General features: G+C 38.6%; 1 protein-coding gene across 2 annotated transcripts in view; it reads left to right on the forward strand.

The window, feature by feature from the left end:
- LOC136864306 (cell cycle control protein 50A) overlaps positions 1-24915 on the forward strand; it is a 290752-nt gene that overhangs the window by 125198 nt on the left and 140639 nt on the right. For both annotated transcript variants that reach the window (XR_011017824.1, XM_067141117.2), the window contains exons 4-5: positions 458-665; positions 16794-16913. Coding sequence is in view for 1 of the 2 variants with exons in the window: in XM_067141117.2 (XP_066997218.1) it covers positions 458-665; positions 16794-16913 (328 nt within the window). In the remaining variant the exon portion in view is untranslated. The remainder of the gene's footprint in view (positions 1-457; positions 666-16793; positions 16914-24915) is intronic.

The raw sequence follows: 24915 nt of genomic DNA on the forward strand, positions 1-24915 counted from the left end.
ATTACATTTGAATGGAAAGTAGCTACCCAGTTTCTTGAAACTTTTAAATACTACAAACACAGAATCCTCTGGAGAAGAAATATGTACTTTGAATGCTACTTCATCACACTGAGTGTTTTAAGATGAAACTATGATCCAGATTTTTTCCCTTTATTGGTGATGGGGTAGAATTTTTCTGATGGATACATTTTCATTTAACCCTCTTTGTGTCATGCCTGTTTACAGGTGGTATGTTAAGAATGCTACCCATTTTATGACCAAATTGCTAGGCTGAAGAAAGACAATTTTTCAGCAAGAGTCAGGTGGAGGGCAATTGTGCTCCTTGGTACTCTAAGGGTTAAGGATTTCAAAAGGTGAATCATGTGTTCTGAAGAAAGTTATTGGCAACTGGTGCTTTAGGTATAAACATGCACTAAATGTATAGTGATACTTACATACATGTTTTTTTTCATTTTAGGGAAAGGTATTCATGTATTATGGACTCACAAATTTTTACCAGAACCATCGTCGTTATGTGAAGTCTCGTGATGACAACCAGCTGCTTGGGTTTCTCAGCCAGAAACCTTCTCGTGACTGTGTGCCTTACGATTATGCTGAAATAAATAATGGGACTCAGAAAGTGAAAGTAGCCCCATGTGGAGCAATTGCATATTCTTTATTCAGTGGTATGTGATTAAATGCATTATATGTACATTTATCGAACCACCTAAATTCATACTGTAGTTTTATTGAAAATATAATGACCTGTATATTTATGGGACTTGTGTTGTATTTTGATAGTATTGTATGTTTGTAATTTTCATTATTCCAGTTGATAGATGATGAAGGCGTATGACCTCCGAAGTGGCCTGGTGCTGGTCTTTCCAAATGACACCTGTAGGTGACCTACATGTTTGTGTGGATGGGCCCTACCTATGATGAATTCTAATGTTGAAGATGACACATACTTAGTCCATGAGCCAGAAGAACGAATTAAAGTTACAATCCCCAACGTGGCTGGGAATTGAACCCAACACCCCTTGTACCAAAGGCCAGAATGCTAGCCATGGAGCGAGGCATTTGATATATTAAAATATATTTTGCTTAACCCCCCCCCCAGCGACTCAGAACATTGAGTGGCACCTTACCCAGGGGACAGAGGTGATTTAGATGCGAGCACTAAGAAAATGTAGCGACCTCTTAAAAAATTCCCTGTTATAACAGTTTCAAGTGTTTAAATAGAGACTCAAAAGAATGTAGTTTACGTTCATTGACTTTAAATATATATTTACCTTATAGTCCATTAATGCAGACGAGACCTTTCATATTTTATATGGAATGAAAGTAATGTTCCTGTATTTGCATGGGTTGTTTCACAATGCGATGGAAACTAGTTAATCATTGCCTTGGAAACTTTGAGTGGAAGAACTGGAAACAATGGTTCAAAGATTAATTTAGCACACGTCCCAGGTTAATGGAACAATTAATTCATGAGAAAGAGGGCATGTGCTTTGGCGTGCTTCATCGTCCATTATTTGATCTTGCTCACCATCCATTCTTATTCCTTATGTTATGCGTCCGCTTTCACTTCGCTCAGTTCAGTCTAGTTTAGTACTTTTATCATACGATTTATTCAAACTTAATTACATCTCTTTCATTTAGGCTGAGCCGAGAGTGGCTCAGACGGTTGAGGCGCTGCCCCTCTTGCGCCAACTTGGCAGGTTCGATCCTGGTTCAGTCCGGTGGTATTTGAAGGTACACAGATACGTCAGCCTCATGTTGGTAGATTTACTGGTACGTAAAAGAAGTCCTGCAGGACTAAATTCCGGCACCTCGGCATCTCTAAAACCGAGAAAGTAGTAAGTGGGATGTAAAGCAATTATTATTATTATTATTATTATTATTATTATTATTATTATTATTATTATTATTATTATTATTATTATTATTATTATTATTATCTTTCATTCAAACTGCCATGCTTCCGTGCCATGCAGTATTGTAACTCAAAGTGAAAATAGGCAAAGTAATTACAAGTTGTAAAGAGGTTTCAAGACTTCGAAAGAATGATAGAAATCTTCACCAGATCATGTCAACATGCATATCATTAGAAGGATGGTTATTTATACCATCAATCTACATAATAGCATGTATTTGTATTCTTTTGCAAATAAGAAAAATCATACTATTACTAGTAAGTCTTCTGCACATACTCAAATACACTAAAAAGCATTTTGATATTTGGTATAGATTTATTTTAGAAAAATAAATATGTGACTAATTCGTCCCATTATGCAGTCTGATCATGTGGTGGTATGATAACCTCCGACATGGAATGACATATGCTGCTTACCTACTTTATTGCATTTTGTGTGTGTGAATGTCAACGAATATATTAATTCCATTTTGAATAATATTTTAGGTGGGAAACATGATAGAAAATGTCATTCTTGAGAGAGGAGATATTGCAGGCATGTGCATTGTCAGATGAAATTCCGGGAAGTTTTAGCCTTTTTACTCTGTCAAGTGGGGTTGTCAATCACCCCAAAGCGAGAACGGCCAAGTTTTGAAGTAGAAGGAGACCTCGTAAAGAAGAGGAAGAAGTCCTCAGAAGCAGTTCACCCTCCACAACCAGTCCATCAAGATCGTTTGGAATACTGGCCAATTCACAAAGACACTCAACAACGGTGCAAATTTCCCTCATACAAGGGGGAAAACCCTTATATTTTGCAAAAAAGGGTGATGTAGCATTGTGCATTACAAACAAAAAGAACTGTTTCAAGGACTTTCACCTCAAGTGAGCAACCTGAAAATGGGAAGTGAACCTTCAAAACAAATATGTCGACAGTGCATGGTGGGACTAATTAGGCACATGTTAGTTTTCATGCAATAAATCTCTCAAAATCATTTTAAGAATTTTTTAACTATTTTTCCCTTAATGTGGAATAATTATACATGTCTAGAATTAAAATAAAGAGAAAATAAAAAAAAATCATGCAGTGTAGGGTTAATATGATTACCCCAATGAAGATCCTTGTATGAGGACTGTAAATAAAGTTGTGGCAACATAGTCCAGACACTCGCAGGAGATTGGGCATGCCCAAATAATAATCATTAATTTAATGTTGTAATGGTTCACCTTTTCAATACTATAATATGCAATATATTTGAATTACATTACTAAACTAGGGACTAGTTTCGGCCTTGGCTGGCCATCATCATCATCATCATCATCATCATCATCATCATCATCATCATTTCCCTTTATCCAGCTGTAGCCGGGTAGGGGCAAATATGGTTCCTCTCCACTTTCTTCGGTCTTTCCACCACTCCTCCTCCAACACTGTGTCCCAGTCCAGGTTTCTTTCTATAATGCTGCGTTGGATGATATCCTTCCATCTCAATCGTGGTCGTCCACGGCCTCTCCTTCCTTGGATTTGCATTTCCATCACCTTTTTTGGCATTCTTTCGTTGCTCATTCGCTTTATGTGCCCAAACCATCTTAGTCGGCTCTTCTGTATTCTATCATTCAATTTTTCCACTCCAATTTCTTCCCGGATTTTCTCATTCCTTATTTTGTCTCTTCTACTCTTCTGTATAATACTCCTCAAGAACTTCATTTCAGCTGCCTGTATTCGACTCTCATCCTTCTTTGTCATTGTCCAAGTTTCTGCTCCGTAAGTTGTTATGGGTACGTAATACATCTTGTACATAGTATCCTTTGCTTCCTTTGGCACATCTTTGTCCCATAACATGTTTCTTACACTATGATAGAAACAACTTCCAGCTTGAATCCTTTTACTAATCTCAGCATCCAGTCGAGCATTCTCCATTAATTCACTCCCCAGGTATTTAAACGTTTCCACTACTTCCAGGGGCTTGTCTGTAAGCCTAATCTGACCTTTCCCTTCTTTCTCCCCTCTAGTCATAACAAGAGTTTTACTCTTTTCTACACTTATTTTCAATCCACATTCTTCGATCTTCCCATTCACCACATTCAACTGTTCTTGAACCTTCCTGTCGTCTTCTCCCCAAATCACAATATCATCTGCAAATAACATGTTCATTTCTCTTCCTCCATATGCTGCTTTTGCTGTTCTCATGATGTCATCCATTACTATTGTAAACAGGATTGGTGATAGAACACTTCCCTGTCTCAGCCCACTAGTTATTTTGAACCAACTTGTCCTGCCAACTTGTGTTTGCACCAACTACAACATTCCTTATACAATGCCATGATCATTTTTATTAATCCCTGTCCAATTCCCTTTTGCACCAGACTGTCCCAAACTTTCGTCCTGGGGACACTGTCATATGCCTTTTCAATGTCAGTGAATGTCATCACCATATCATTCCCGTACTCCCAATGCTTTTCCATTAGTTGTCTCATAATGAAAATGGGCTCTATTGTTGACCTTCCACTTCTGAAACCAAACTGATTTTCCTGTATCTGATTCTCAACCCTCAACCTTATTCTACTTTCCAGTATCCTTTCCATTATCTTAGCAACATGGGTTATTAGAGTAATTCCCCTGTAGTTCTTCAAAACTTTCTTATCACCTTTCTTGAAAATTGGGATGATTATTCCTTTTTGCCAATCCTCAGGGACCTCCTTATTCTCCCAGACATTCCTGAGAACCCGATATGTCTACTGCAGGCCTACAGCTCCAGCTGCCTTTATCATCTCCACTGAAATTTCATCTATTCCAGCAGTTTTTCCATTCTTCATCTTTCTTACTGCCATTTCAATTTCATTCATTGTAATTTCTTTATCCATTTCTTCATCAACTAATTGCCTTTCCTGGTCATCCATTAAATGACTGTCATCCGTTCTTATGTTCAGCAGCTTCTGAAAATACTCTCTCCATCTATTTCTTATTTCTTCTGGCTTTGTTAAAATTATGCCACCTTCATCCTTCACAAATCTGGTGTTTACTTGATCTCTCTTTTTGTTTCTTAAGATACCATACAGTAATTTCTTGCTGCCCTGCGTATCATCTCTCAATTTCTGTGTGAATAAGGCCCAGCTTTTCCTCTTTTCTTCCTCCACTACTTTCTTGGCCAAATTCTTTGCCTCCACATATTTTCTTCTACTTTCTTCAGTCTTAGATGTTTTCCATGCTTTCCATGCCATTTTCTTTTCCTTCACTTTAATCTTTACCCTATCATTCCACCAGTGTGTTTCTTTGTCTTTCACATTTCCTGATGTTCTACCACACACCTTTTCTGCTCATCCAACCAGTGCTTCCTTAAATCTTTTCCATTCCTCTTCAACATTCCCCACCTCTGTCCTGGGTACCAGGGGTATTATTTCCCTTTGAAATTCTTCTTGTATGCTTTTCTTCTTCAACTTCCATACTTTAATTCTTTTCTCTCTTCTTAATTGGGGTTTTTCAATATTTCCAACTTTCAATTTTCCTATCACAACTTTATGATCTCCACCAAAGGCTTCTTCAGACATGGCTGTTACATCTACAAGGTTCTTCCGGTGTTCTTTCTCTATGATTATATAATCAATCATGGTCATTGTTCGTCTGTCTCCCCAACCATACCTTGTAATCTTCTGACTGTTCTTCTTTCTAAATCAGGTGTTTCCAACAATCATTTGATTCCTCATGCAAAAATCCACCAACAACTTGCCTTATGGATTTACATTTCCATATCCAAAGGGCCCTACATCATCTTCCTTTCCTTGTCTTTCCATTCCAACTCATGCATTTAGATCTCCCATCAATAGTACTTGCTTATCTTCTATCTGTCTCTCCACTTCCTCTAAGAAGTCCTCTAGATGTTCATCTATGCAACCAGTTTGTGGGGCATACAACTGAAACAGATCTTTCACGCCATTTTCAAACTGGAGCCTCATTATCATCATCCTATTGCTGACGTACTTTGTATATTCCACATATTCTTGGATTTCTCTTCTAAGTATGATGGCCACTCCATTTTTTGCTTCAGGTCCTCCGCTGTAATACAGCCTGTATCCTTCTCTCAGAGGGATCTCCCCTGTACCCCTCTTCTTGGTCTCGCACAGTCCAAGTATGGCTATATCTTTTTCTGTCATGAAGTCAACCAGTTCTTCTGTCTTTCCCATCAGTGTCGGTACATTTACTGTTGCAATTGTGATGTAGTTTGGTGCTGGTTGCCCATTTTTCACAGTTCCCCCAGCACCTGAAGAGTTGCGCGTCGCTTTTAGCAGGGGACGCCCTAACCTTTTCCGAGGCACCATATCTGCTTTGTCCATATAGGCTATTGTTACAATGGGCTCGCCACACCCAAAGGCATTTTATACCTACTGCCAGGTTCAAAATTAGGCCGCCCCTAACATGGAGACAGACGCCTTTCGTAGCCGCTCCTCTGAACTACAGACGCTACGGGTATGCCCCTTCCGCCATCTCCGCCATACCGAAGTCCACCTTCTCTGCCGTAGATGCCGTTGAGGTCTTCACTCGTAACCCTGAGCTGGGACCCATACCAGATGTTACACACCGGGTCAGTGTGCTCTGGGACTCACATAGGCAGGGGCGCCACTCCCTGGGTAGGGCTGCCTCCGAAGAGGGTCCCTACCTGCTACCTTGTTGGCTGGCCATCTTCAGCCATAATGTAATACATCTAATAACTAATCAAATGTACACACACACACACATTTGACATTGTACATCTAATAACTAATCAAATGTACACACACACACACACATTTGACATTGTACATCTAAAAACTAAACAAATGTACAAACACACAATTGACATTGTACATTTGTTTAGTTATTAGATGTATTACATTAAGTCTGAAGATGGTCAGCCAAAGCCAAAACCAGTCCCTAGTTTAGTAATGTAATTCAAATATATTGCATATTATAGTATTGAAAAAGTGGACCTACAACATTAATTTAATGATTATTATTGTGGTCACAGTTCAGTATGGATCAAAACCAGGAAGTTTATATCCTATGATGCCCAAATAGGATATTGGAGTGGTCAGGTGGCACTGTTATCGATGTGTAGTGTGCATTTGATGGGCATCCAGTTGGGAGTGTTGTTGCTGAGTGGTGTTGAAGTGGAGAGCCTCTCTTTCACTGCTCTAAAACATGTTTTCAAAAGATGATCAGCATTCACAGATTAAAGTCGAGGTTGTCCATGGCAAAAATACATCAGAGTGTTATCGAGGATTACGTTAAGCCTGTGGCAGGAATGCATTACCGTATAGGGCGATTGCATAATGGGTCAAGGCGTTTTGTGCGGGTCGGACTGAAACTGCGGATTTGCACCGCACTGGTCAGCCCTTTGTTCCTCAAGATCAGACTGACGTGAGTGGTTTCGTTTCCGTAAACTGTCAATGGGCTGTCCGGAAATTATCCGTAGATACTGACAAAATGCCTTTAACATGAGGAAAGTTGCGTCCTGTTGGGTTCCACATTAAGTCGCTGACGTACAGAAATTTCACCGGTATGCACTGTATGTCATCCACCTGGACAGATACTGCAGTGAAGGAGACTCATTTCTGCAGTGTAATGTCGACATTGATGAGGCGAATGGCGTCACCCAGGTTTTTCATGTCCACAGAAATTTCGACAGGAACCCAGTAGGGTGAAGCTTATGCTGATTGTGTGGCATACAACTATGAGGGTGTTACTCTTACGCTTGCTGTGCCTGAGGGACAAACTGTCAACAGTGACTACTGTTACCAATTTCTGGAGCGACATCTTCATCCGACTATGCTGCTCAAACGTCCTCGTTCATGGCGAGACGATCGCCCTATACTGCCAACCATATGGAAATGAAATCTGAATTGAATCGATAATGTGATCGATTGATATGAATTTTCTAAACTTTTATTATCTTAAGCTAACAACTGTGTCATACACACACACACATTATATAACATTATATAACATTTCTCAATGCGAATCTTGTTCCTAGCATTAATTCTATAGTTTGACTTTGCTGTGTAAACAACAGCAGTACTAGTGCGTAAAGTGTACACCAGATGTCTCACGGTGATGCATAACCGATTCATAGTTTGTGTTTCAAAGGTTGCTGATACGAATCTCGAAGATAACCAAGGTGTACCTATTCAGCACCAGGGAGCTCGGGTATCAAGAAAAGGTTCGCGTATGGCATGCTTTTTACCATGTGCATATTCTGTGTTCACGAGGTTGGCGTCATGTTCATTTAATGATTTAAGACTTTGTGTGATTTGACATGTTGTAATGAAGTGTTTGACTGATTTGAGTGTTTGTTATAATTTTATGTGACGTTCAGTGATCCAGGTTCATTTTGATTTTCAGTACATATCGAGACATTTGTTCTCATACATTTTCATACGCTACATTCCTATTGTAGATTATCATGAATAAATCCAGTGAGAAACAGTACTTCCAGACGTTTAAAGAATCATATTCTGTTGATTTTCCGTGTATACTAAAATCAAGAAAGGGAGAAAAATTAGCCTTTTGCACGGTATGTGGGTGTGATATTAATATTGCACATGGTGGAAGAAATGATTTAAGTAATGATGAGTTAGTTATTGGCATTCAGACTTCGAACATAGTGAATGATCTCCAGGATATAGATAAATCCCTTTTCTTTTCATCAGTGAGAAACTACTTTTGTATTGCCTGTGACTACATCACCAACAAGTTTCCATTCAAGGATGATTATGTTAAAGCATGCTCAACTTGCCAGGTTGACAACATTGAATATGCACAGTTTTCTTCCATTCATTTTTCTTGGAAAAGTTTCCTATCATGTTATTTAAGGAAGAGACTGAACCTACAGATGAGGTGATGAATTAGCTTCAGAGGCAGTTCACAGCTCTTCAGGTAGATGACACTTCGGCTGCAAATCAAGGTGCTGCAAGTGATTCCAGTTGGGAACAAATATCAAGAATTCGTGGAGCCGAATTTCTGGAGTAATGCTATCTATTCTCACCATACCCCATATCAATGCAGAATGTGAACGTGTTTTCAGCCTTGTGAAGAAAAATAGAACAGAGTTTAGATCATGCATGTCCAATGAGTCTCTAGTGTCTATTTCTGTTTTGAAGACCAGGAGTTCTGTTTCCTGTTATGAGAAAACATTTTCTCAAGACTTTTTGAAGAAAGCTAAAAAGGTCACAACTATGATTTTAAAGTTGAACTAGTGTGTGATTTGCAGTGTGTATCATATTATTTCTTGCCTGTGTTATGTTAAACAAGTTTTATTGTGTAAAGCCTTTTTCATTTATCGCATATAATTGCCTCTGTGGATCAGTGGTAGAGTGTCGGCCTCTGGATCCCAAGATAGTGGGTTCTAACCCGGCAGAGGTAGTCTGATTTTTCAAGGGCGGAAAAAAGTCCATTCGACACTCCATGTCGTACGTCGGCATGTAAAAGATCTCTGGTGACACATTTGGTGTTTACCTGACGGAATTAATTAAATCTCAGCCATAGATGCCCCAGAGAGTTTTGGTTTATTCGGTCTGCCATCTAGTGGGCCTAGAGTAAAACGGAACATCGAAATTGACGAGCAGACAGCCAGATGGCGTCAAATTGAGATGTCTGCACATGGTAGCTGAGACCATACGATTATTACTGTTAACCATGTGACCTAACCGCGGTGGGGAGGCTTGCGTGTCCCAGTGAAGCAGATAGCCGAGCCGCAGGTGCAACCACATCGGATGGGTCTCTGTTGAGAGACCAAACCAAAGAATGTTTCATCAAAAGGGGGGTAGCAGCCTTTCGGAAGTTTCAAGGTCGGTGGTCTAGATGATTGACTGATCTACTATGACCAGCATAGTGAAAGAATTATTGTTGTCAAGACAGACACCAAACCAATGCCCACCACAATAGTGCAGGTCTATGTGCCTACTAGTTCAGCGGATGATAAGGAAATCGAAAGAATGTATGAAGAGATAGAAGATTTAATACAATATGTAAAAGGTGACGAGAATCTAATTGTGATGGGAGGCTGGAATGCAGTGGTAAGCCAAGGAAGAGAAGGTAATACAATAGGAGAATTCGGATTGGGACAAAGGAACGAAAGAGGAAGTCATCTGGTTGAATTCTGCACTGATTATAATTTAGTCCTTGCCAATATGTAGTTCAAACACCACAAACAGTGGCTGTATATGTGGACGAGCCCTGGAGACACTGGAAGGTATCAAATAGACTTCATTATGATTAGGCAGAGATTCAGAGAACAGGTGTTGGATTGCAAAACTATTCCAGGAGCAGACGTGGATTCTGACCACAACTTGTTAGTCATGAAATGCCATCTGAAGTTGAAGAAATTGAAGAAAGGAAAGAATGCAAAGAGATGGGATCTAGACAAGTTGAAAGAAAAGAGTGTGAGGGATTGTTTCAAGGAACATGTTGCACAAGGACTAAATGAAAAGGCTGAAGGAAACACAATAGAGGAAAAGTGAAGAGTCATGAAAAATTGAATCAGTAGGGCTGCTGAAGAAATGTTAGGAAGGAAGGAAAGATCAACTAAGAATCGGTGGATAACTCAGGAGATACTAGACCTGATTGATGAACGACGAAAATACAAGAATGCTAGAAATGAAGAGGGCAGACAATAATACAGGTGATTAAAGAATGAAGTGGATAGAAAGTGCAAGGTAGCTAAGGAAGAATGGCTGAAGTGCAAGGATGTCGAAGGTTGTATGGTCTTAGGAAAGGTAGATACTGCATACAGGAAAATCAAGGAAACCTTTGGAGAAAGGAAATCTAGGTGCATAGAATATTAAGAGCTCAGATGGAAAGACACTTCTATGGAAAGATGACAAACCAGAAAGATGGCAGGAACATATCGAACAGTTGTATCAAGGTAAAGATGTAGATAATTTGGTTCTGGAACAAGAAGAGGCTGTTGATGCTGATGAAATGGGAGACCCAGTTTTGAGGTCAGAGTTTGACAGAGCTGTGAGCGACCTAAATAGGAACAAGGCACCTGTAATTGATGACATTCCCTCTGAATTACTGACTGCCTTAGGAGAAACCAGCATGGCAAGGTTATTCCATTTAGTGTGTAAAATGAATGAGACAGGAGAATTCCCATCCGATTTTCTGCAGAATGTTGTCATACCTATTCCCAAGAAAGCCGGTGCTGACAGGTGATCTCATCTTCTTTAGTGAATTTAATGTTGTTATCCAAATTTTTAAGGAATAATAATATGTTATCAGTGTTGTTGATTTGTTTGTCTATGATTGGTATGGTGTCATCAACGTAGCGATGCCAGAGACAGAGTCCATTGATGTTATTAATTATCTTACTGTGTTCGAGATTATCTAAGTATATGTCAGCTAATATTCCAGATAACGGGTCTCCCATCGCCAAACCTTCTTGTTACCCCCTGTGGATGGGAGCTGCAGATGAAGAATACACCCTTGGGATCCCCTGCCTGTTGTAAGCGGCGACTAAAAGGGGCGACCAAGGGATGATCAAATTAGAACCATGAAACTACTCTTGATTAGTACTACCATGCGGGAAACGCCATGGGTCGCTTTTCCTTGCGCGTAGTACCACTGTGTTAGGTACCAAATAGGTTTGTGATTAGTAGCAAACGAGAGCGCAACGGTCTTTACAGTACCTGTGATTAGTAGCACTATATGAGCGACACCATGGGATGACGGAACCCATGGTTCTGGCTTGCCTATTATTAGTACCCACTATATGAGGAACACCACGGGATAGTACGAGTCCCTGTGGTTAGTACACTTAGGTGATGAACACCATAGGTTTGCATTGCTTGTCAATGGCGCCGCAATGTGCGAAACACAGTAGGTCTGTAATACATGTGCGAATTTCATTACCTGTGAGTAGTACCATAATGTGTGGAATTCCGCGAGTCTACGCTACTCTTGATTAGTACTGCAACATGACAAATACAATGGTTCTACTGTTCTGGCGATAAATACTATTATGAGGGGCCGATGACCTGGATTTTGGACCCGTTTCAACAATAAGCCTAATCGATTCAGCATCGTGCTATAGAAGCAGTCCCTTGGTCCGTAGTACTATTGTTTTGTGCGAGCTTCTGTGCATGTGAGGCACTGTGGGTCGGATCCACTGATCGTTTTAAATTCATATCCATCCATATATTCATTCTTCATCCTCACTCTTTGAATTCTGGTCAGTGGAGGATGTGGGGTTTTTAATTTGTCATTTCATTTCGTACCATTAGGGGCTGATGTTAGGCCCCTTTAAACAACAGACATCAATCAATCAAACCTTCCTGTTTGTAAAGTTTCTTTTTGAAGGCGGAGTAATTATTGTTTAAAATTAAACTGAGTTATTTTAAGCATTCATCACTTTCGATTTTACTTAATGTCGAGGAATATGAATATATGAAGATCCTGACAGATTGTTCTTTATGATAAGTGAATATTTGTATACATGTTAGTAATGTCGAAAGAACATAAAACATGGTTTGGTTGCAGACTGAATTTGTTTAGGGAATTGTTAAGTTCGATAGAGATTTTTATGGGGTTGGAATTGTGGAATTTGAAGTGTTTTTTAGGAATTTGTGTAGGAGTTGAAAGGTTTTATAGGTAGAACTATTCACAACAACTTATTAATTATTGGTTGAATGGGGACCTCCTTTTTATGAATTTTGGGTAATAATCTTACTGTAGGTAATTTTGGCTTCATTATAATTAATTTATGATAATCTTGATCATTTAAAATGAAAGTAGAATTTTTAAGAAGTTTCTTTAAGTAGCGCTGTGTTTTGTTTGTTGGATCTTTATTAATTATTGTATAGGTTTTATTTGAAAAAAAAAAAAGGTTTCTGTTTTATCTATGTAATCCTGCTTGTTCATTATTACTATGGTGTTGCCCTTATCTGCCTTTATTATTACTATGTTGCTATTATGGATTTTGGATTTCAGGTTTTGAATTTGTTTCGAGATGACGTAGTTGTTGTTAGATGTTATCTCATTAATCAATATTGGAAGAATCTTTTTTACTTCATAACGTATGTCGTTTTGTTTGTCAATCGGAATTTATCTATATTAGTTTCGGTTTCAGCGATGGTAGTGATTATGTCCTCTGCTTTTTTGTGATTAGGCCAATTATGTTTAATGTTTATGTTCATCTCTGATTAGAGAAGGTTGTGTTAGATAGGTTAATTGTAGTGGAAATGTTAGTCAAATGGGAAGTGGACACTTTGATTGTATTTCGGTCAGATGTTTTGAGTTTGTTTTCTTGTAAACAAATTAATTTATGGTTAAGGGTTTTCTGTTTCCTATCTAATATGTATGATAGTTTAAGGTCAGTGTACCTTAAAAATGAACTCCATTCAAGTGGAGATAATTTTTTTTTTTGCTAGTTGCTTTACTTCGCACCGATACACATACGTCTTATGGCGACAACGGGACAGGAAAGGGCTAGGAGTGGGAAGGAAGCAGCCGTGGCCTTAATTAAGGTACAGCCCCAGCATTTGCCTGGTGTGTAAATGGGAAACCACGGAAAACCATTTTCAGGGCTGCCCACAGTGGGGTTCGAACCTACTATCTCCCGAATACTGGATACTGGCCGCACTTAAGCGACTGCAGCTATCGGGCTCGGTGAGATAATTTTTGAGAGATGGTCAAATGTGTCCTATATAATTGTAAATTTAGTAAAGATTTTTTCTTGTATAATGAGTTTGATTTCATTTTTTAACCCTATGCTGTTTACTTTCTTTTGAGTGACGTTAGATTTTGAATGGGAAAGACCTTTTCTTTGTAAAGATTTGAGAAACTTAGGTACCAACTCTAATTTCAAGCAATCTTTAAGAAACTTAATATCTCTAGAAATCTTCCTATTTTAATTCTCAGGTTCAAATACTTGTTAGGTTTTATCATTGCCTGGTTGGCATTAATATTACATGTGATAAATATCATTTTTGATCCGTATTGATGATATTTGATTGAAATAGTAACAAGTTATTTTATTGATTTGACCACCTATCAATACAATAAATCTTGTCTTTGTTGAATTACATTGACATGTTAATTAAAATGGTACATGTTTCACCTTAAATATATGCATCATCAGCCATGGGTTTAACCTTGAAATACAGTCAGGGACCTGATATATACATAAAATAAAACTAATTTATAAAAAGCCTTGAAGAGACTTGAAAGAAAATTAACATATGGTAAAAGGCTAGTACATTGTTGGTTTTAAAGACTATGCTATGAGTGAGAAGTTCATATTTAGTGAAAGTATTTGCAATAGTGACATTGGAGGACTACTATTATAAGTAAAAATGAATAAAGCAACAGTTTGTTATAGACAAGTGGTAAAATTGCTATAAAATGATGTTGACTGACTAGAGGTTAGAACTAGATAATAATGAGAATGACTATCAAAATTGTATTTTTTTAAACTTAATGTTGAATAAAATAATGTTGAAAGATGGTCAAGTGACCTGTAATTATTTGTTTTCGTAAGATAAAAGTCAAAAGTCAATAGCATATGGCGATGTTGTGGTTCACTTTGATGAAGAGTCTAGTACTGAGGAAATTCTTGGTCTGCCATCTGTATTAATGAACAGGAATAATGATCTTACCTTGCCAATGTCTGAAAAGAAAGATTCTTTTGGTGATCTGCTTGTCAAATACTGAAGCCTTGATTCACAACCAACTCATCTGCTGCTTTCATGCAATCAGAAGAAAATGCACCAATGTTCATTTTTCTTTTTCGATTTCTAGCCATCTTCTTTAATAAAAAGGAATAAAACTAATAGTCCTTTATTAGTCAATGTGTTTTAAAGCCTTTAAACGTACAAAATGGGGTTATATGAAAGTTTATTATTAAAGTTAACCTTAATTTGTTGTATGGGGCACAGTGAGACAGTCAGTTTTAAGTTATGCTATGTCTCACTGTGACCCACATGTAGTGCTTTTGTAAACAACTGTTTTTCTAACCTAAAGACAACCAATAGCAAATTTTCTTCTACAGCATTTTATACCTATTGCTAGCTACATTTTATTAGCAATATTAGAAAAGTGATTATATTTTACTATAAAAATCTAGAACACACGAAGCTCACAATAAAAAGTTTATTTTACTTACCTCAAAAGTAATCTGCTGGAATGACAAAGAAACTACTTCTTCAAGACTTCTAGGATCAGGATAGCCAATATTGATTCTAATTTCTGTGTTAACCACCAGAGTTCTTCCTTCCACAGATAATTCAAAATATTTAAAATCAGTTGTGTCTCACTGTGGACCACGTCTCACAGTGGACCACTCTCCCCTACACTATATGTATTAAACACACTAGAATTTTCGAGAATTTCTAGAATTTTTATGAAAGGCAGTTTATTATGTTGTACATGAAACCAGTGCTAAGAATGTTAGTATACAGGTTCATTAATTTATATAGCCTATCTAATGTTAACGTGAAATTTGTCAGTTCCTGGCACTTGGAGAACATCTACTGTACTGTTTGTGTTGTGGACAGTTGTAGTTTCCTAACATTTGCTGTTTGTGTTGTTGACAGTGTATATAGTTTTCTAATATTGTTTGTAACAACGGACATACTTCTTGCAGTCATCAAGCTTTATTGTTAGAGTCTGTAACAATTAAAGCCCCCTTGTTATTGTGTTGCAGAACATGAACACATGGAATGGGCATTCCACTGCGATCACAGTCTTAGCATTGTTACAACCTTGTATACAGATCGAAAAACTTCAGAAACGCTGCTTGATTCACACTGTATTAGATCTCCTATTATTACTCTAATGTAATAGTGAAGTGGAATGCCTTTTCTGAGGTGATATTAAAATATCAATGAAGTTCTCTTATCTCTAACTTGTGGCTAAAACAGAATAGCTCACAGCTGGGTATTACCTCATACAGAAGACAAGGCGCTGAGGGTGCTCGATGATGTCACCGATGGCCAAGCGTGCTGGGGAGACCTGCGCGTGATCCCTACCTCTTACTCTACCTACTTTGGGAAATACCCTAATTGTCAAAAGAGGACAAGGAACTTTTTAAGTAATGGCAATATAATAATGCATTGAGGAACTTGTGGCTTGTAAGAAAAGGTATTTGAATTCGTATAGGATACACAGACTTGATCCATTCCTTTTTCCTCTGGAATCTGCCTTCTGTTTTCCTCCCGGCCTCTTTTCTAAACTTCCTTTTAGCAGGTTTGAAGTTGTTTCCGCTCATGTAGTTGCACCTGTTCCCTTGAAGTACCATTACCAGCACCAAATCCGACTCGTTGGCTGAACGGTCAGCGTACTGGCCTTCGGTTCAGAGGGTCCCGGGTTCGATTCATGGCCAGGTCGGGGATTTTAATCTTAATTGGTTAATTCCAGTGGCACGGGGGCTGCGTGTATGTGTTGTCTTCATCATCATTTCATCCTCATCACGACGTGCAGGTCGCCTACGGGTGTCAAATAGAAAGACCTGCACCTGGCGAGCCGAACCCGTCCTGGGATATCCTGGCACTAAAAGCCATATGACATTTCATTTCATTTCACCAGCACCAAAACCAATTTCCTTAGGTATTTGCAAGGCTCGTGGCCACTTAAAACAACAAGACAATCACCACTACCACCATTACATTTGTATGCAATTATTTAGATCTTTTTTCAGATTAACTAAAATTTTCTAGTACCATTTATTAAATAGTATGTTTTTTATCTTCTACTAGTTCTTGATGACGGCATTGAGTTATTGTATTTGCTGCATTTGGAGAATATCTTATTGCTATTCTTGGTAGACTGTACATATTGATTTAGAACAGTATTTATTTTTCAGATGAATTGTCCCTGTAACCTTGTTTATTGTTTATTTTGTCCCTGTAGCAGTGTTTATTGTTTATTTTTCAGATGAATTGTCCCTGTATTCCGTCGCTCATCATGGAGAAGTCCCTTTGTTACGTACGGGTATTGCATGGCCATCAGACAAGCGCATCAAATTTCGAAATCCTGAAGGAAACCTAACTAAAGGTAAACAGAACTGAATTATGTCTTACTGTATCATGGATTTGATAAGAGTAGTAGTAATTTAATAGTGGAATGAGGAAGCAGAGCAATAGTCTTTGTGAACCATCAGTATTTCCATACAGATTGTCTCATTTCACATGACATTATCATGCTTAGTGCTCCAGGTTAAGAAAACATAAATCACAGCAATAAAATAGTGATTCCTAGAAACTGCATATTTCTTTGAAAATGTTCTCAATACTTAGATAGGATCTCCCCTCATTACTAGGGATAGAAATACATTTTTCTCGTTCAAGAGTCTTGAGGCCAGCTCAAAACTCCTGTCTAGTAAAAATTTGCCCAAGTGCACTTTCTGTGCTCGTTTGCAAATCACAACATGTTGAGCTTGAGCTGTTCTTAAGGATTACATTTGTGGTTAATCTGTTGTAACACATGCGGAACATATTTTTTAGAATTCCTTGCCTTCAGAATACTGTATATGAGATCTTCTCTTTTAAAATTTACAAAAAAGTAATGAAAGCGAAACGAGTGAAGTGAATTTGGGAACTTTTCAAATATAAATTACATATAAGGACTGTATTTAACTGCAAAAATATAGTTACTTATTTGGTAAAATAATGAAGAACAGAACAGTTTAGGCTACAAATGCAGCCTGCATAGCAGAAGAGCTACTATTGAGCGAGTTGGCCGTGCGGTAAGGGGCGCGCAGCTGTGAGCTTGCATCCGGGAACAGTGGGTTCGAACCCCACTGTCGGCAGCCCTGAAGATGGATTTCCGTGGCTTCCCATTTTCACACCAGGCAAATGCTGGGGCTGTAACTTAATGAAGGCCACGGCTGCTTCCTTCCCACTTTTAGGCCTTTCCTATACCATCGTCACCATAAGACTTATCTGTGTAGGTGCGATGTAAAGCAAATAATAATAATAATTTAAAATAAAGAAGAGGTACTAGCCGATTCCTGACTGCCTTCAAATACCTCATGGCTCATCAAATGGCAGATCTTACCCAGTGTATGTTTGCTTTTGAAACAAATACATCGGGAAAAAATATTACATTGCATTTTATTTTCTAGGATTTGTGTGAAGTACTCCCTGGGCTATGTCTTTCTTTTGGTAACTATAAATGTATACTAAAAATATTAAATTCAATAAATTATCTGAAGGGCACAGATATTTCCCATCCATCATAAATTGAATGCTCAAGCTCAAATGAAATTATAGATTTTGCTATCCACCTTGTGGATTGTCTGATATATATCAGACCTCCTCCTATCTTCTTCCCGCTTATATGTCTATGCCATTCACTGTGGATAGAAAGCCAAACCAGCACCTCAACTCATCCAGTTGATTGAGACATCACAGCGTGCTATCGCTCTCAGTGTGCCACGTGATGTAAGAAGCATGCTTGATCTTCTGAAGAGACTACTGGAACTTATCTCCTCTGGAAGACATCAAGAAGTCTGGCTTCTTGAGATATGCACTCTCATTTCCTTTTTTTTTTTTTTTTTTGCTAGGGGCTTTACGTCGCACCGACACAGATAGGTCTTATGGCGACGATGGGATAGGAAAGGCCTAGGAGTTGGAAGGAAGCGGCCATGGCCTTAATTACGGTACAGCCCCAGCATTTGCCTGGTGTGAAAATGGGAAACCACGGAAAACCATTTTCAGGGCTGCCGATAGTGGGGATCTCTCATTTCCTATCATTGTTCATGACCTGTTATTGTAATATCTTCAGCCATGTTACAAAATTCATGACAGTATGAGAGAAGCATAAATCATGAGTTTGTATCCATGATGTACGTTTTCAATTCAGATTTGATATTGTATGTTGTAAACTCGCATGGAAAGAGTCTAATTGCTTGAGCCCTGAGTTTGGTAATTCCATATGAATCTAATAGTCTTGGTAGTAACTGTGGTTAGTAGTCGCTTACTGCTAAGTATTAATTTCATTTTCAGTTTTAGCATGCAAGGGTGAACAGTTAACTTCCCCTATCACATAGTACAGAGGCAGTAAATCTCAAGAACAGCAGTCGTATCATAAAATTGTTTCATATCTATTAAATTTCAAAATTATATGTAAATTCAGTTGAATTTAATATAATAGGAAATGTATAAAAGTTATTTCTTGTTAATAATTGAGAAGCACTTTTTCAAAACCTGATAACTGCAACTTTGCAAGAAATGAAATTCATATTTAAAGTTCTGTATTGACTGTGGTATCTAAATTGAAGTATACGATTTCCACCTATTCAATACTACATATAATCTTAAAGATTATTTAATTAGATTATTTAATTAACATTATACACTGGCAGAAAAAAGTATCCAAACACCAAGAAAGGGTTGTGCTAGATTAACGAATGCTGGTAGGCATGTTTATACATCTGAAAGATGATGTTGATTCAAATTTCCCGCAATTGCATTAGCGTGGTGCTAGTAGCGGCCCCGTGACGTTGCACATCAAGTTTGCTTTAAATACGAGCTGTACTGTGCAAGAGAGTTAGTTACCTGTGAGATTGGACGGAGTGACTGTGAGTGGGTCAAGAATGCCTGTATGACGACGAAGAGGCTAGTATCAGATACTCACTGCGATTGAATGAGGCCGTATAATAGGGCTATGTTAAGGTGGATTTTCCTTCCGTGCTGTTGCAGAACGACTTGGCAGGAATGTCTCCACTGTGCATGCTTGCTGGCAGCAGTGGTCACAAGAAGGTATGCTCGCAAGAAGACCGGACTCTGGACATCCCCGTGGCACGACCGAGAGGGAGGTCCGCCGTATTCGGCATTTGGCTGTGGCACAGCGGACTGCGTCTGCAGCAGCAATTTGAGCGGCAGTTGGTATTACAGTGATGCAACGAACTGTTCTAAATCGGTTACTTGAAGGACAGCTCCGAGTCAGACGTCCTGCATTGTGCATTCCACTTATCCGAAACCACCACGTCTGCGATTTCAGTGGTGTCAAGTGAGAGCTCATTGGAGGATGGAGCGGAGGTCCGTTGTGTTTTCCGATGAAAGCCGGTTCTGCCTTGGTGCCAGTGAAAGCCAGGTGAGGGCCTGCTTTTCACCTGTCTATGGCGTCGACACACTGGACCTACACCAGGAGTTCTGGTCTGGGGAGCAATTTCCTATGACAGCAGGAGCACTCTCGTGGTTATCCCACACACCCTTACTGCAGATGTGTACGTCTGCCTGGTGATTCGACCTGTTATACTGCCGTTCATGAACAGCATTTCCAGGGGTATTTTCCAACTGGATAAAGCACCTGCCCATGCCGCTATTGTAACCCAACTTGTTCTACAGAGTGTCGACGTGTTGCCTTGGCCTGCTCAATCCCCCAATCTGTCCGGAGTCGAGCACATATGGGACATCATTGGACAACAACTCCAGCGTCATCCATGCACGTTTGCATGCTTGCATTCAACAGTCAGGCGATTACACTGGTTATTAACACATTGCGGACCGGGTGCCCTTCACCCCATGCACAGCCCTGTTCCCGGCCACTTTCTAACTACCTCCAAACTGGAGTGCATGCATTCAAATAAACTGCCAGAACTTCACTAGCCTTTGAAGGACTACTGTGTTTTATTCTGGAGGCATTCCTGATTAGTAGTTGAAATGCAGTTAGGTAAGTATTTGCTGAAATCTATTTCGGCTCATAGTTTTCCGAAATATATGGTTTTTCTATTAGGGGATCGGTTGACCAGTAATCTTTCAGATATGGTTTCTTAACTTGCCCTATCAATATAAACAAAACATTTTTTTAATTTCCCTCCTAGGGACATTAGTCCACTTTGGGTTTTACGGGATACGTTATGAGAATGTGAATTCTGCTCATGGTATAAGTTTGTCTGCTCAGCTACATAATGAAAAAGTCCTCACAAACATAAGTACTGATACTTGTCCTACGTTTCCATGTTCATTAGGCCATACCTTTATATCAGGAGCACGTTCAAAATCCTCTAGCCTAGGTTTATTGTTGTCCATAACCTAGTTGTCAGAAAACACTATATTATTTACAATATTTAGAATATTTACACCCGTAACACAATTATGAGACTCGTCCTGCCCCACGTGAGTTCCACACCTTGAAGATAAGGATATCTACTCGTCATCACTTGAAACATTTCCGTTAGAATGTATTTCATCATCGAACGCTAAATATTCAGCATCACTTCGACATTCTGAGCCTGTATCAGCACATAATAGGCGAATAATTTCATCCCTGTCTAAACACGTGCGATCCCTGAGCGCTGCCATCTTGCATGGCTCTTCAAACTTTGTAAACATGTTGTCAGGAAATGCAAAGAAAAGCTATGATATGAAGAATAATCGAAAAGAAATGCGACTATCGATTGTGTTGAACCATACATAAGAGTTCTAGCACCCTTGACATCCAAATAGTTCCGGTATATATCAAAAGATAGCACTAAACTTCAGTCTGCTGCTAACACGAGATAACTCGGGACCGGTCCGCAACGTTCGGCCAGGCATGCACGATTTTTCTCGGGACCGGTCCGCAATGTGTTAATGGACCAGCATGGCAGATTTGCGATGGCTTTTCTCACACGTATATTAACCTGTAGTCTTGTACACGTGTGCACATAAATGATGTCCCGACATAAACAATCAGCACTGCCCCACTCCAGTACTGAAAAGTAGGGGAGGGAGTGAAGGGGTGGTTTTTAAGGCAACTCCAGTGCAAAACAGGGGGGAAGAGAGTGAAGGGGTAGTCCCAAAGGCACAGTGACCCACCTACTCGCTTAACGCATTGCTGCATGTAGACAGCCTGCTACAAGACTTTGTTGTGATTGAAATGGGCACAGTGGGGGATGTATTGAAGTACAGTATTAGGTAACCTACTCTGATAATTACAATATCAAGAAGTAAAGGAGGTTTTTAACCAAAAAGTATTGGATACTAGTTAGGAATATTTTGTAGCTGCATTGTATCGGGTCGTAATTTAAAACATCATTTACTGGTTTATAACTTTGTTCTGGACTTTACTGAAGTTATATCATAATTTACCACCTTGGATATAGAATTATAATAAATTCTATAGATAGAAAATTAATATGCTAAAATAAGATGTTGATGTATAAAGCATTATAACTGTGTAAGCATTTCTTTATAAAAATAACTAAAGATACATTTTACTTCTTGAGCAATAAGAAAATACATCTAAAAATAATTTAATATCATTAAAATTCAATTTCCATAAAATACAAAGTCACGTCTTAAATACAACAAAATTATATTATTGCAACATCTCTACATAAATAATTATTATAAAATGAACCATTTTTACAGAAATATCTTATAAAAATTTGAAGGTATCGCATCTTGCTAGAAAATATATAAATAAAATAAACGTACAGTAAAATAATAAACATAATGCACTCTCCATAGTTACATAATTTCAAGAAAGAAAAATGAAAATTGACACAAAGCTAATTATGAAATGGGTATTAAATAACTAAAGAGCTGTCAAATACCGACTTCACAACTCGTTTAAGAACATTAATAATCAGCCCATGCCCCGTTCCTGTTTATCACTTGCTCTAGCCGCTTGGGAATGGAATCTATTAGATGTTGGAAAAAGTCTGGTTCATTCCTCAGATTTGCTCAAATATTATGATGGCAGTGCATTAACAGAGCCGCTCTTGTCCTTTCCTAACTTGGAACCTACGTATGTACTATTCTTGCCCAAACATTTTCTAGTCAGTCAAGCTCATGAACGTCGGGATGCTGTTTGAAGAAAGCTTCAAACCTGAATAACCTGAATAACAGGAACTTCTACAGGGTAAATAGCTCGAACACATGAAGTACAGCACCTTCTAAAATGTCCACATATTCACAAGCAGTCATGAGGAGTGACCTCTACCAACTCTCCTGGACAGGCACCACTTATCCACCCCAATCAGCCACATGTGACACGACCCGACTTATTAGTTACCTGGACAAAGGGCTCTTCATAATGCTTTCGAACTGGATGCCATCACTTCAGCTGTTTACGTGGATCGGAACAAAATACCTTTTCATCTAACCAAATTGTAATTTCCCACTCCTGTTGTGGAGTAACACTTTCTTGTAGTACAAAGCCTACATGAATTTCTATGTGGATAGGAAGAAGTTGCCCCGTTTTCACAGCTCAGCGATTGTGAATACCTCCAGCGTGGAGTCGGCAACTCATGGTAGTCCGGCTTACTGGCAATTCCAGTGCGGCAATCACATTACCGATAGTCGTAAACGGAGAATTGTCCATAGTTTGAGTGATTCCAGCATCCTATTCTGGAGTAGTTCTTCTAGGAGCCTTGTTATGTGTCCTATGATCTACCAATCCTTCTTCACCTCATTCTTCCCATATTTCTACCCATCTCCAAACTTTCCTAAGACTGCATGGTATTGCTTGAGCTATTGCTTGGGGGGACCCTGTGAGCCTCCCACATGCCAATAATATGGCCGCAATTCATTTGTGATAAGATACGAGCCATCCTACAGTGTTACAGTATAACGAAATGTAGGTCGCCACGGAATACACACACTGTGCCTTCAGTACTACTCGTTCATTCCCTTCCCCTCCTTTTCGGTACAGGAGTGGCCTTCAACAATACCTCTTCACTCCCTCTTCTCCTTCTCAGTACTGGAGTGGGACAGTGTTGATTGTTTATGATGGGACACCATTTACGTGCACGTGTGTACCTTTAATTGATTAAGTATGTTACCTCGACAAATATATTACCAAAATGTCCGTATTATGCATTCCTTATTTCATGGTGTATGAATATTTTTTCTGCCAGTGTATTTGAAAGTGTACATGTTTTGGCTCAATTGAGTGATCATGAGCATTGGTAAGAGATAAAAATGGGTATTACTTATTGAATAAAATATCTTATGACAGTATGATTTGGTATACTTAAATTACATGTCTGTTAGGTCTCTTGCGAGATAACATAATGTAAAATATATATTATAAACAGTACAGATAAACTATGGTGAAATGACATTAAAATCTTGTAAAAAATGTTTGCTTCATCCACCAAACTCTTTTTGATATCATATACACATTGTCATCTACATATCTGTTCCAGTGTAAGATTCCTTTACAATGCTAGTTAGTTAAGAGATTGTTTTTGAAGTTATTGAGGAAAAGTTTGCTTTTATGCCTAATGGCAAGCCCTTGGTTAATCAACCTCTTTGAGGATAGATTTTGTCATTGAATTTAAAACTGTTTTGGTTTAATGTTATTCAAAGGAGGTTGGTTAGTTTCTTGTACTGAAACGTTATTTTTTAGAAGGTTTTGCTATAATTTTTATCAATCCCTTTGTTAGTACATTAGTGTACATATTGGTGATGTCAAAGGATATTATTCTTGTGCTCTCTGTTATTTTTAGTTTATTTATTTCCTTCATTAGCTCTAAGCTGCTTTTAATCAACCTGTCTTCTTTGAGTGAGATTTTTTCTTTTAAAATTTGGTTTGAGTATTTTGCTTACATTATAACTTGGGGCATCTTTGAGATTTACTATTGGTTTAATAGGACACAAGATTTTGTGTATTTGGGTAGGGTTCTTAGTGTGGGAAGTTAGGGATTTTTTGCTGATAAGCTTTTCTTTTTATTTTGAGAGAATAAGGTCTGTTTTCTTGATTGCTTGATTGATGCCTATCTTGCTCCTGTGTCATTTATTTAAGGTCTTAGAAGGAATGGTACTGAACTGCATTGTGCTGTCAATAATAGGAAAATAATGAAAGAACAAGCAGGTTTCAGACCAGGTGTTGTGGTCAAATATTGATTCTCACTCAGCACGTTGAGGATGGTCTTGAAAGGAAGCTCGTGACCAGAGTACTTTTTATTGACCTAACAGCTGCCTATGAGACAGCAAATCGTAGAAAGTTGTTGAGGAAGCTATATAATGTCACATAAGATTGCCATCCTCCCCTGTTAACCATGTCAGCTTGCCATGGTGGGGAGGCATGTGCGTCCCAGTAAAGCATATAACCAAGCCATAGG

The sequence above is a fragment of the Anabrus simplex genome, chromosome 2 (assembly GCF_040414725.1).
Source record: "Anabrus simplex isolate iqAnaSimp1 chromosome 2, ASM4041472v1, whole genome shotgun sequence".
Classification (NCBI taxonomy): domain Eukaryota; kingdom Metazoa; phylum Arthropoda; class Insecta; order Orthoptera; family Tettigoniidae; genus Anabrus; species Anabrus simplex.